The sequence below is a fragment of the Lissotriton vulgaris genome, chromosome 3_1 (genome assembly GCF_964263255.1).
Source record: "Lissotriton vulgaris chromosome 3_1, aLisVul1.2, whole genome shotgun sequence".
Classification (NCBI taxonomy): Eukaryota; Metazoa; Chordata; class Amphibia; order Caudata; family Salamandridae; genus Lissotriton; species Lissotriton vulgaris.
Window position 1 is genome coordinate 333,553,090 of NC_141689.1, and position 13,245 is coordinate 333,566,334.

General features: G+C 46.3%; 1 protein-coding gene across 1 annotated transcript in view; it reads right to left on the reverse strand.

The window, feature by feature from the left end:
• RANBP3L (RAN binding protein 3 like) overlaps positions 1 to 8,671 on the reverse strand; it is a 245,094-nt gene extending 236,423 nt beyond the window's left edge. Inside the window, exon 1 of the mRNA XM_086960541.1 lies at positions 8,170 to 8,671. Coding sequence (XP_086816667.1) covers positions 8,170 to 8,350 — 181 coding nt within the window. The 5' untranslated portion in view covers positions 8,351 to 8,671. The remainder of the gene's footprint in view (positions 1 to 8,169) is intronic.
• Between the last annotated feature and the right edge of the window lie 4,574 nt (positions 8,672 to 13,245).

Genomic DNA, 13,245 nt, shown 5'->3' on the forward strand with positions numbered 1-13,245 from the left:
GGGTTGTGTGAAAGTCGAGTCATTGGATTTTGTATATTTACATGCAGTTCTAACAAAAGGGCACGAAATTATGTGGCATTGACTGCTACGTGTTAGGGCGAAATTCGCCTCTTGTCCATTTTGGATGTAAGGCTGCATTCCGCACTTAATAAGTAGCACAAAACCACAAGTGCTGCGAACAACAGCCATTTCGCACACAGACCAATGGAGTTCATCCGCGTGCTAACATTTCACCACCATGTGACGTAATGATGTACTTTAGGTAAACAATCATAACACGAAATTCATGATCGTATGCAAGATTACGCTGTCGTAACAGATTTTTTCCCAGGTCTACACATAAATTTAGAAAAAGAGCAACAAAAAAACAAAAAAAAAATCATACACCATAATGCATGTTTCTGAAGGATGCAGCAGGTTTCTTGATGCCACAGAAAGGCCTCCCTCTTCTGTGCTTTGAAAAATAAATGCCCATTGTCACGAGGGATAATGCTATTAGCCACTCTTTATCTTTGATTACTGTCTGTGCCTTTGTTATGTTACTAGCAACTGTATTATGCATGTATATACGTTCTTCCCCTGACTGCCGGCCTCCTCACACTCGCACTGTCATTTTTGTTTCGTTCATCGTGTACCATATGAATACACGATCTCAGTTGTTAACATGTTGATGTTTGGTACTGCTTTGGAAGATCAATGTACTGCTGCTAACTTGAGTTCTATGGTGATGAGAAGGCAAGATATATATATATATATCCCTTACCTACCATATGTTTCCATTCCCTGGCAGTAATTTAACTTACCTCTTTTAAAATGACAAATAATTCAGCAGTAAGTTAAAATATCTCAGTTATGCCACCACAGCCAATGCATAGTAGCATTGTATGTTCTGTTTTATGCACAATTGCTCTGTACGGTTTGGGTGAAGTTTACATTATATATATATATATATATATATATATATATATGACTTTTGACAAAGACCGTGCTGTCGAAACGCCTCAGTCAATAAATACTTAAAAGCTCTTCATTTCAAATCCTGAGTGCGACTATTCTTACGTTCTGGCAACGTGAGGAAGCTTTAATATATTGCTCGAGTCGCAGAGCTGTGTTGCACCCACGTACAACCACATATCGTGAAGTTTTCGTCGTTACAGCATGTAACTCTCTGCGTTACCATCGTGTGCGTCAGACTTTCCACCCGAGCACACGAAGCAATCTTCAATTACGGTCACCACAATGACATTAGGCAATGCCTCTTAGAGCAGCGCGAGCTAAGGGATCGTGTATGAAATGGGCCGCTTATTCAGAGCGTGCCCAATCACGTGCAAAAGTGACTCCCTTGAGTTAAACACGGGGTTCCGTGTTTACATCTGACTATCTGTTAAAGGGTGCTTTCCTGTGATGAAAAATGCCACAGTAAACAACAGTCATTGGCAAAGCCAATAGGACTGGCTTAATGTAAGCCAACGCCTCCACGCAAGGCCATTCCCGAATGCTGTTTTTGCATTGCACGGGCAAATGGGGGTGATCACAATAAAGCCTGCCCGCTGGCTTTTGCAATACTGGCATAAAGTAGCAAAAAATAAATTTTGTATAGAATGCATGCAGCGCGTAGCGTGGGTTGGAGGAAGAGAAAGCGAAAAAAAGAAGCACTGGCGTTGCCAATAGATTTCGCATTTGGAAAGTTGGAGCTATTGGTTTTGTAAATGACATTTTATATTTATATATCGTTATTGGCATTGTCAATAAATGACAAAGCTATTAATTTCGCTATTTTCAGAACCAACATATAAATAAAAAAGTGTCATTTACAATACCAATAGCTCAAACTTTCCTAATGCGAGACCTATTGGCAACGCCAGTGCTTGTTTCTTGTGTCACTGGAGTAAGGCCTACAGGCTCACTCATATAAAGTTCTTATGTTGTGGGCTTAACTCACCCATGGCCTACATTGGATTAGTGTGAAGTGCATGTAGATTAAATACATGTACTAGGTGTACGTGTGCCTGTGAATGGTACAATAAATGGAAGATGTAGTGCTGTGCATGTATATTATATGCATGAGCTGGGTGTATGTGTGTCTTTGAAAGGTACAGTACATGGAAGGCTCTGGGTTCCATTTTGAGAGACCCAGGGCTGACTGGAGGAACATATGGAAGTAGAGGAATCCTCCAAGACATATTTTTAGATTGCTGGTTTCATGTTAGCTGGATGGGACACACTGGTGGAAGGGAGAGCAGGCCTTTCGGTATACTTCAAATGGTGCTCTTTGACGTAGAGAAAGGACACTAGAAAGGAACCTGGTCACATCTCAGGAAGGAAATGGGCCTGATAAGAGAATCATAATCAGTAGGGCCGAGTGCCTTGGGTAAACTTTTGATACACTCATCACTGGGGGTGACATCCAGAAGTGAACCTCTAGTCACTCTCAAGGACTATGTTGTAGGGCTATTTGCTTTGGAGTCATTCATGCTGTGACAGACTGCTTTCTGGAGGAAGGGCAATGCAAAGGAGAGGGCACTTGAAAGGAAAGCAGACCCCCCACCTAAATGTAAAAGTCTCAGACTTAAATCGCATTTGGTGTCTGAAAATGAACTGTAATAAGGGAAGATCAAGGCCCCCAAAATTGTCAAGCGAATAGTTGGGCTGTGGAAGGAGGAGAAGCTCTGCAAGACTTCTGTCTGTGACCAGGATTGGAGGATAAGGCCCATCAGTCTCCCGGTTGGGTGAGACGACCACCTGCCCCTGGAGCACCAGTGCCTGCCTGCTTATCAAGATTAGTGTGCCCTGTGAGGAAGAGGAGGGCGCTGGAGGGAGGTCCAATGACAGATCGTGGCAATTAGATCTCTGAAGCAAAAAGTTCGGAGACTGCTTCTGCACTGATTGAGTCATAGCCCTTGACCAAAGGGAAGTCGATGACCATATATGCAGTTAGGGCCGCTGTGAAGCTTACTGCTGTGTGCATCAGGCTGAAGCTTGTGTGCAGAGTGAAGTTTAGGGCTGCTGCGCTGTAACCTGTGTGTGGAGTGAGGACGGTGGACCTATTTGCCAGGTGGGGCCACCGAGAAAAAGACAAGGAGCATGGTCGGGTTGAGAGCATCCTCAAGAAGAATAGGAAACAGGGGTAACGCGTGCGGCTTCACACCCCCACTGATTATCTGAACCAGGTGAGTCAAATGAATCCCCCCCCCACTTTCCCCCTCACCTGTGTAAGGATCCAAGGAAACTCACCGGCATCTGAGGAGCCCCTAAAGAACCCCAGCTGCTCTCCTCACAGGACTGCATGTGAGATACTCAAGAACACCGGGCTGCTTCGCCTGCAGGGCCATGTGTGCAGTACACATCGGAGACAGACGCTTCAGTGCCTACGGTGAGGTGAGTGGGGAAATAAGACACTCAGACTCCGGTTGTGCAGGTTCTGCTGGTCAGGGTCAGACTGATTAATTTGCTAAAATGCCCCTGGAGAACTTGCCCGTTATATAGCGCTTTCACGCTAGAACATTTGAGACTTTAATGTGAGTGAGACTCCTGTGACTTACAGTTCTAGTAGGGCTTGACCTGAATGTTACCTATAACGAATGAGGAATTACCGCTAGTGAGAGGAGAGTGGGAATCGGGAGCCTCCTTATGAAACACTGGAGCCCTAACCTCAGGGGACTGTGTATTTTTTTTGTGAATGCATTATTTTACTTTGTGTTGGTATATGAATACCCATTTTTTTTTTTACAAAAGCGAGCATTTGACTGAACAGTCTTTTAATTCTGCTATTGAACATATTTTGAGTTGTGAGCCTGTGTTCACCCCCTGTGTCTACCTCCCCCACTGAGAAGCCTTGGACTGCTCGACCTGCGCTACCACTGACAGTCAAGTGCTGAAAGGGTACTTTGCCCAGTTGCTCAGGATCCATAGGAGGCCGGGTCTCTGGACATTAGGAGTTAAAAGGACTCAGTAGCTCCAGCTTGCTCCTGTGGCTTTCTGAACAGGGCTGTGACATTGCTTTTGTTTTTGAGATGCTTTTGTTACTTGGGAGTTCATATGCTAAAAACCTTCAAATAGAGCACATGTAGCTATTAACTGGCATCAAAACGATACACGCAAATTGCAAGCATAGCTTTAGAAACTCAGCATTGTTTTTTTCCCCTCAATCTTTCATTATTCTAAGAATTACAAGAATAGTTCCTTCTGTATTAATACAGTTGTATTAGTATTGCTCTCCCAAACCTTGCGTTATGCTTCAAATCCTTAGTTTATGGGGTGGATTTGGTAAAACTTTGCACCTGGTTTGCATCACACAAGTGACACAAATCTGGAATACAATGTGGTTTTGGGGTTTATTTTCCATTGGAAATATTGAATTGCATTGTGAAGTACCCCAAAACGAATACAAAGTAGAACTATGCGCTACTTTGTTTCAAGGAGGCATCTCATGCACCCTGATTTTTTGTTGTTCAAACAACTTTATAAAATGACAGAAGAAAATGACAGTAGGATATAAAATAAACCTACCATAATGAGTGTATCAAAGAGTGACAAGGACATGTGAGATAAACATTTTACACTCAGAAATGTAAAAAAAATTAGATAAGAAAACATTTGGAGCAAGGAGCATTCAGCCTAAGTAATATTTACATTGAGCAGTTGAGTATCACGGTCACTTAAACAGAACTTACAGGGGGGTTCCACCCCCAACAAAGTGTTTATTTTTAGGGATAGTTCTTGTAAGACGCCATTCCTTAGAACATGCTACAATGCTACAGCCTAATAAGTTTCAAGGTGGCTTTTTTTTTGCTAGATGCTAGCCATGATGTTGTCAAATGTTTGTATATTGATTTAGACCAGACACTCCACCAAGACCCCTATAAAGAGACGTTGTCTGCATCCCTATTAAAGGAAATCCAAATTTCCAAGTGTCAACCCCAAGAATTAGTATTTTTCCAGTTTATAAGGATCAGCGTACAAGCCAGAGAAATCAAAAGATCTAAAAAGGAGTCTAACCCTTTCATGAGGTACGCAAGTGGTCACGAAATAAGATATGTAAATTCTTCTATTGGTTGAATTTGGAAAAGTGATTTCAAAAACTGACCTCGACACGCGCAGACAGCGGCCCCCGCTGCAGAATCAGTGCCGCTAACTTCCTGCACTTAGCCTGGCACTGCAGCCTGGTTCAAGACTTCTAGTGACAGGTGGTCGCTGACAATCAGAACCGCGCACCAGCATATAGTCCTTTCTCCCCAGTGTTGCCTCTTAGGCAACGTCAAACGACCAAAAGGTAGGAAAATGCTAAATCAATTTTTACAATTGCTGTTTGCTAGATGCAAGGTCGTCATCACCTGGATGGAACAACGGGTGCCCAAGATAGGGCACTGGCATAAGAATATATTGGATTCGACTATAGGTGAGGAAACTCATGTGAAACTTCGCAGACAGAAGACAAGGTGATCTGTCGGAATGGAGAGACTCCTAGATCCAGAGTTGGATGGCACTTCACCGGACAGCGAAGGTGTTGGCAACAGCAGGGGAAAGCACATTGGTGGGGGACCCCACTCCAGACAAGCTGACGGGAGGGAGAGAGAAAAAGGTTTAGAAGTATGAATCTGTTTTTTTTTTCCATGTGGGGCATGGTGGGCCCAGTTTACCTGGTAATGTAAACTGTAAAGCCATGCTCGATGTATCTGTACTTCATTTTCTAGCAAATACACCACTACTTGCCGATTTGTTTTATTTGTAGTGTTATACAAAATTAAAATAGAGATTTAAAAAAAATGGATTTTAAAATTTCCTTCCAAAATATTGTACGAATGGGGCAATAGAAGAGCATATGGGACAAGTAGCCAGTGATCGTGTTACAATTCCAACACCCATGGATTTTTAAGCTAATTTGCATTAAAAAAAAAGTATGCCTTCTGGAGACTGGCATAAAGTTGGAGAAAATATCTCTCTTTTCCGAACTTTGCATGTGTGCTGCACTGCCCATTACATATACAAAGTGGTAAACTTTGTCAAAACATTGTGCTGGAAGGGCACCCTATTAGTATGCAACCTAAGCATGACATTAATCAAACACCTATGCACTGAGGGAGAGAACGTCAGCCTATAGCACACTAGAGGAGAGGGTTGCTGTTGGTGGTAGATATGGTGCTGTTGGTCTCTCTACTGTTCATGCAGTGTAGCAACTTGCGTTACTGCACATACTAAAAATGTAATCTGCCCCAATGTTTAAGCACTCTCAACTTGTAATGCCTACCACTATTGATGACATGTGATTCCTACACGTTGCAGTCCTCATTCTCTTAAGTTACATTTCCTATGCATGGATTTACACATTTGTATGACTCCGTGCCTCTACATAATATGTTTGCGAAATAAAGCGCTCCGACACCCTACACTAGGATGAGCACTGCCCCCATGGACGTTACTAAACAACCAGTAGCTCAGTGGGTGGGGGGCTGGCACCCCTGCCACTGTTGTTACGGCTTCACATCCATAAACCGTGAACGCTATGCACAAGCCGTATCTAACATCTCCAAGCGATCACGTGTTGCGATGACGAGAGCATATAAACATTGGAAATGAAAGAATGTAGGTCAATCCGATCCCCGGGAGGACGTGGGGACTCAGCATTCTTAACCCCCTCCATCGGCGCCCACTCTCCGCTTCCCCGGGCCATGTGATATAAGGATCCTTAAGAGGGAGATTTAATTTCACGTTATTCGCTTATTAGAAAGACATCGCCGCGTTGGCGAGCTGTCCCGTGGTGTTGGCACGGCGGTGATGCCACTGTAACGCACGGGGTGCCATGCAATGCCACCCAGCGAGGGTACAGGGCAGGAAGCAGGAGCTCTTGCCTGACTTGGGACAGTATCCGGTTCTCCAGGGGACTGCGGGGGAAACACGGCTCCGTTTCTAGGCACATCCACCCATAGATAACACGTTCAGCCTCTTTCCCAACAGAGGCGCACAGAGCAGATGTGCTCGCTGTGCACCCGCCCCAGCTGCCTTCAGGCCCGGTGCAGGGTCGGCGGCCGGCGGCGAGGCTAAGCTGGCAGCCGTCGGCCCCGTTGCAATCACGGGAAGGGCCCAAGCCTTGAACTGCGTGGATGGCTCTTTAGTGCAGCAAGAACACTTTCAGGTTGTAAGTTTTTATGAAATTAGGACAGTTAATTAAAACCATTGCAGTAGAGTGTCATCATAGCGCAGTTACCATGTTAAAGGTTAGAGGTAAACAAAAACACACGTGGTAGTGTTCCGAGGCACAGGGAGACAGTGACCCCGTGCCTCTCCACCACAGCTGTCACAACTGGGAGGAACAAATAACCGACGATACCGCCGCACAAGAAAGTCGGAAAACCACAACAGATCTAAAAAGAGCGTTTCTCTATGTAAACAGGCGTTTGGATGCGCACCTGTCAAATTCATCTACAGCTCACCATATGCACAATGCGAGAGGTCTGAGCCTCCCACGAGAGGCGCTGGCGAGCCCCCTTAGCGCCCGTGCTTGCACCTTTCACTGAGACCCAGAATTCCAGCAAAACTGCAGCCCCCCCAGCCCACACGAAGGATCCCACGGCGCAGACGCAGCGGGCCCGGTTAACAGACCTCCCCGGTCATACAATCAAACTACCAGTGTCTATCTACCCATCCACCACACCGTTCTCGGTATAGCATCATATCCTCAAGTGTCTCTGCAGCTAATCAAATGTTCCCAGTAATTCACTTTGTAGCTCCTCGAAGTTACGTCTGCGCTACATCAAAATGAGAAGATCGCCTAATTAGTAAAATGTCTATGTGGTAGAGATGGCTGGCTGTCTATTTGGTGGCAAGTTTGTAAAGACACATTCGCCCTGTTGCATGTTGGGATGTGTAGTTCGGCTTTGCCCGGCATAACTGGGTGTCTGCAGTTTATCACTGCTGTGGTGGCTAAAAATCCAAGACCAGGTGCAGGTGTTGTACATGGCGGCGGGGGGCACGGCGGGGGCCTTGGCCTTGGTCGATGCCCAACCATGGAAGCCAGAAGCGGGCCCTGATGCACTTTACTTCGCTTGTCTCCATTGATCGAATGGTCATGGTAAACGTGGAAATGCGCAGTGCCAGCGCCGTCACCCTCATCAGGCCCGGTGCATAGTCAGTGCTAAAATGAGATACGAAAATAAAAAACCCCGGCCTCACCTCTGCTGCAGACGTCACTTTCCCACCAACGTATGATGCTGCTGCCGGGGGCGCGGCTTGGACACCCCGTGTCCGTGATGGGGCAGCTCCTGTCCTCCCTAGCGGGATACCCCGAGGTGATTGCCGACTCGCCGCAAAGGGAGTCGTGCCCTCGGTCAGGGAGGCCCTGCTGATTCCTCATGGCTGCAGTCCGTAAGCGCTGCCGGCTTCAAGGCGCCCTGTCCCGAGTGACACAGTTTCAGCGCCTCCTGGAGCGGGTCTCCGCGCTTCGAGGCGCTCAGCGACAGTTTCGACCTGGGGCAGCGGAGCAAGCGTCGGGCTCTCGTCGCCTGTGCACCCTGCTCGTCTCGTACCCCAAGCTGCATTCCCTGGGCGCCGGGAGTACGCGACCCCCCGTCGGATCGGAGCAGGCTGTGGTTTCTAAGCAGTCCTCGGCTCGGATCGTTTTGAAAGGCAGGAAGAATTCCGGCTCGATCTGGTGCGCGGGCAGTTTGCAGAGAGCGAGTGTCAGGATGGGAGGTGCGAGGGGAGGAGCTCTGCGCCCTGGGTTGAGAGGATTAGGGCCCTGCTGGGCAGAGAGGGTCCGGATTGTGTACATAGCGCTTCAATAGGCAGAGTTCGGCTAGTGTCTGATCCAGCGCGCAGCTGGGCCACCCCTGAGGGGGGAGTTATCAGGCACAACAGAAAGCAGCGTCAGCTCGTTTTATTTTAAAACTACTGTGCGCTTTTTATAAATATTGTTTTTTAAAACGCATTAGTCATTTACATTATTCAACGTATACTCATGAGATCACTTAAACACCGGTTCTACATTTCCAATGTATTGTTTTATTCGTATTAAAAACTCATAACACTATCAACATACATCAACCCATACATAGCAACAAAAAAACAGTTAAAAGACAATAAAAAGAAGCATCATTATAATCAGAAAGACCGGTTATCAAGTGCATAGAAGACGCGCATTGAAGAATTTCAGTAGAGAAGTAGTTTACATCTTAAATTTCAGTCTAATCTGTCAGGCACAATGTAAGGACTTCGAGGCTACAAAGGAATGGTAAGGTATTCCACTGCAATCAGAATAGATCACATTTTTATTTATTTATTTATTTATTTATTTATGCAATTTTATATAGCGCGGACTTTACCCGAAGGCGTCAGAGCGCTTCACAAAAGGAACAGAAATGATACAAACTGAGAACATTACACGAACAACAGATTGCAAAAGCATACGTTACGTTACATACGGTAAAGTGATAATTGTGAGCAAACAAAAATACGTGAGGTAGTAAAAATTGTGAGCAACCAAAAATACATGAGGTAGACAAGGTAATAGTGACACTTGTGAGCAAACAAAATACATGAGGTAGTAAAAATGTGAGCTGCCAAAAATACATGAGGTAGTAAAAAGTGCACAGGAGGAAAAAGTGACACGTGTGCAGGCTACAAGAGAAAATAAGAGTATAATTTGCGGTATAATACTGCAATATATGCTAGACACTCATGCACAAGAACAAACGTTACGTAGGCAAAGGTGGCACTTGTGCAAGTATCAAAGGTATAAAACATGTGAGAGGAAGCAAACCGTGTGTTACAGGGGCAAAGTGGTGAGTGCAAGTTGCAAGAGGGTACCAAACACAAGTACATGGATAATACTGCAATAAAAGGCAAACACTCTAACCACAAGAACACACTGGGAAGGCACTTCCATGGACATGAGAAGTAGAAATTTTCAGTAGTGGGAGGTCTTCCTTCAGATAAAAGAGAGGACGTGAATTACTTTTGGAGGTGTCTCTGGAGGAGGAGAGCTTTGAGGTCCCTTTTAAAGGCCTGGGAGGAGGCGGTGGTCCGGAGCTGAGGCGGGAATGAGTTCCAGATTCTCACTGCGTTGCCTGAAAAGGATTGGGCCATCGTTCTTTCCTTCTTGAAAGTGGGAGGTTCAAGCAGTAGATTCTCCGCATTGCGTGAAGGTCTAGAACCTCCAGAGAGTTTCAGTTTATTCGCCAGGTAGCGAGGAGTAGAGGAGTGCAGGGCTTTGTGGGTGATACAAGCAGTCTTGTATATAGCTCTAGCCTCAAAGGGAAGCCAGCGGAGGGTAGATAACATCGGTGTGATGTGATCGCTTCTTTTGGCCCCATAAATGAAACGAGCTGCTGAGTGGAAAACAGACTTAAGTGGGGACAAGTGGGATTTGGGGAGGCCAGTAAGAAGAGAATTGCAGTAGTCGAGTCTGGAGAGGACCAGTGCTTGCACCAGGATTATAAGGTCCCGCTCCGGGAAGAAGCGACGGATTCCCCAAAGAAGGCGCAGTTGGTATCGAGCAGATTTTGGAAATGGAATTGATGTGGGGAATTAGATCGAGTTTTTTGTCTAGTATGACACCAAGGGATTTGGCGCTGTCGACAATGATGGGTTTATTGTTTAGTAGATTCATCTGATCCATCCATGATTGAACCGGGGGAGGAGAGAGTGAGGAGGAGAAGAGGAGGAATTCAGTTTTGGAGGGATTCAGAATCAGTTGATGAGTTGACATCCAGTTTTGAATGGAGTCGAGAGTGGAGCTTAGGATGGAGAGATCGTGACTAGAGGCAATCTTGAGGTAGAGTTGAGTGTCGTCAGCATAGAGATGATAGTGAATCCCGGATTTACTTAGGAGATTTCCCAGTGGTTCTAAATAGAGATTGAACAGTGTGGGAGCAAGTATCGAGCCTTGGGGAACACCTTGACCTACCGCCACAGGAGGTGAAAGACTGTTCGCTATTTTGATCATTTGGGATCTGCCAGAAAGGAAGGATGCAAACCATTTAAGCACAGTGCCCTCCATGCCCATTCTCTGTTGAAGAATATTGAGGAGGGTGTTGTGATTGACAGTGTCAAAGGCTGCGGAAAGGTCAAGGAGAATTAGAAGACAGGACCCCCCTGAATCGAGTATCCTCAACGCGTCATCAACCACTTGCAGTAGGGCTGTTTCAGTGCTGCAGTTTTGGATGAAGCCAGACTGACAGTTGTCAAGAAGATCATCGTCCTTGATATGACGGGAGAGTTGTTTTGCTACACATCTTTCTGTGATCTTCGCCAGAAAGGGAAGGTTAGTGATGGGGCGGAAGTTGTTGAGGTCATTCGCATCAGCAGTGGGTTTTTTAAGAAGAGGGGTGACCTGCCCAGTTTTGAAGGAGGCAGGAAGGGAGCCTTGCCAGAGGGAGAGGTTGATCATGGTGGTCCAATAGGAGAGGGAATGGGTATAGAATTCAATGGCAATGGCACTGGGGATAGGGTCAAGAGAATGGTTGGATGGCTTCGTTTCTCGTATACACTTGAGAAGGGCATCTTCAGATATGGGGTCAAAGCTCTGCCAAATGGCTAAGGATTTGCGCTCCTCTGGAGGGGTAGGATGAGCGACATGATCCACAAGTGATTTCACTTTTTCATCGAAGAAAGTAGCAAAATCCGCTGCTCTCTTTGTAGAGTCATCCACCTTGGAGGTTGGGGGAGAGCAATTAGGCATTTTGATGAGATTGAATAGTTGTTTGGGTCTATTTTTGGCGGAGTCAAGGAGGGTTTTGAAGTGTGTCGCTTTCCCAAGGAAGATGTGCTTGTGGTACTTGGATCTTGCTGAGCGAAGCATGGCCAAATTGTCGGAGGAGGGCACTTGCCTCCATTGTTTCTCCAGGAATCTTAGCTGCTTCCTTTCCTCATAAAGGGATTTGTTGAACCAAGGTGCTGAGGGAGTGGGCCTTAACCTTTTGCTTTTGAGTGGAGCGACGTTATTAATTTCAGCTGCAAGAACTATGAGGCTTTGGGAGGTGAGTTCGTCAACATTTAGGTTCGGGTCGAGCCTTGGAAGTGATGACAAAGCTGATTCACAGAGGGAACCGACATCAATATTTTTGGCATCCCGGAACCATGAGATGGCCCTCTTGGGTTGGCCAAGAGTTATAGAGTTTGAAAGTTGAAGAGAGAATGAGATGATGAGGTGGTCAGACCAATCTACATGAATTGGGGTAGTGGTAGAGAGCATGCCTGCTTTAGAAATAACAAGGTCCAGGATTGCGCCCTTAGAATGCGTTGATTCAGTGCAGTGTTGGATAAGATTGTTTGCAGAGAGGAAAGTGGCCAGTGAGTTCGCAGAGGAGTCTTGCGGTACTCCCCAGTGGAGATTGAAGTCACCCACGAAGGTCTGATTGTCACTTCGCGAGTATTGGTCGCTGATGAAGTCGGTGAGTTCATCCATAAACGAAGGGCCACTACGAGGCAGGCGGTAAATGACATGGAATCTGAGGGGTGAACGGTGTTGCAATTGAAGCTCAAGAGAAAGGCATTCAAAGGTTTTGGAGGAGCCGTTAGGAGAGGCCTTGAGTTGGAGGGTGTTTCTAAAGATGACTGCGACACCTCCCCCCGTGTTGTCAGTTCTGTCATTCCTAAATAAAGAGTAGCCTGTGGGTAATAGGAGATCAAATATAGAGTGAGATCTATCTTTGAACCAGGAAGAGCATGTCAATATTATGAAGGGTGATGGTATCGGAGATTTCAAGTTTGTGTTTTACTGCAGATCTGCAGTTGTGAAGCATGCAGCGCAGCTCTGTCAAGACTGTTTTGGTGACGGGGGCACTAGGGCTCTGAAGGGTGATCGGGATATTGTACTTATGAGGGGGTGCTCGGGAGGGTCTAGGTGGATGCTTTGTTCTGACAGAGGTGATGATCGGAATGGTGTAGATAGTGGGGTTGCTAGGGTATGCCGGTTGAGGAAGGGTGGCGTTCAGGGGCTTGAGTGAGTTAACAGAGTTTTCCGACGATAGGTTAAGTTTGGCTGTACTGGGGTGAGGGGGCGAGGTGCATCCCGTGGGAAGTTGGGAAGGAGTAGCGGTGCAAGAAGGGGTGACAATCTTAGAGCATAACAGTGAAATGGCAGCTGTAAGCTGAGAGATGGAGGTGATAAGAGTGCCTAGCGTGTTTTCCAGTGAGAATGAGGCAGAGCACGGAAGGTTGGGTTGGGTAAGGTTGGGTTGCTCGATTGAAACAAGGTGGGGTGGAGTAGGTGGTGGCAGGCAGGGAGAGGTGGCAGGATAGGAGGTAATT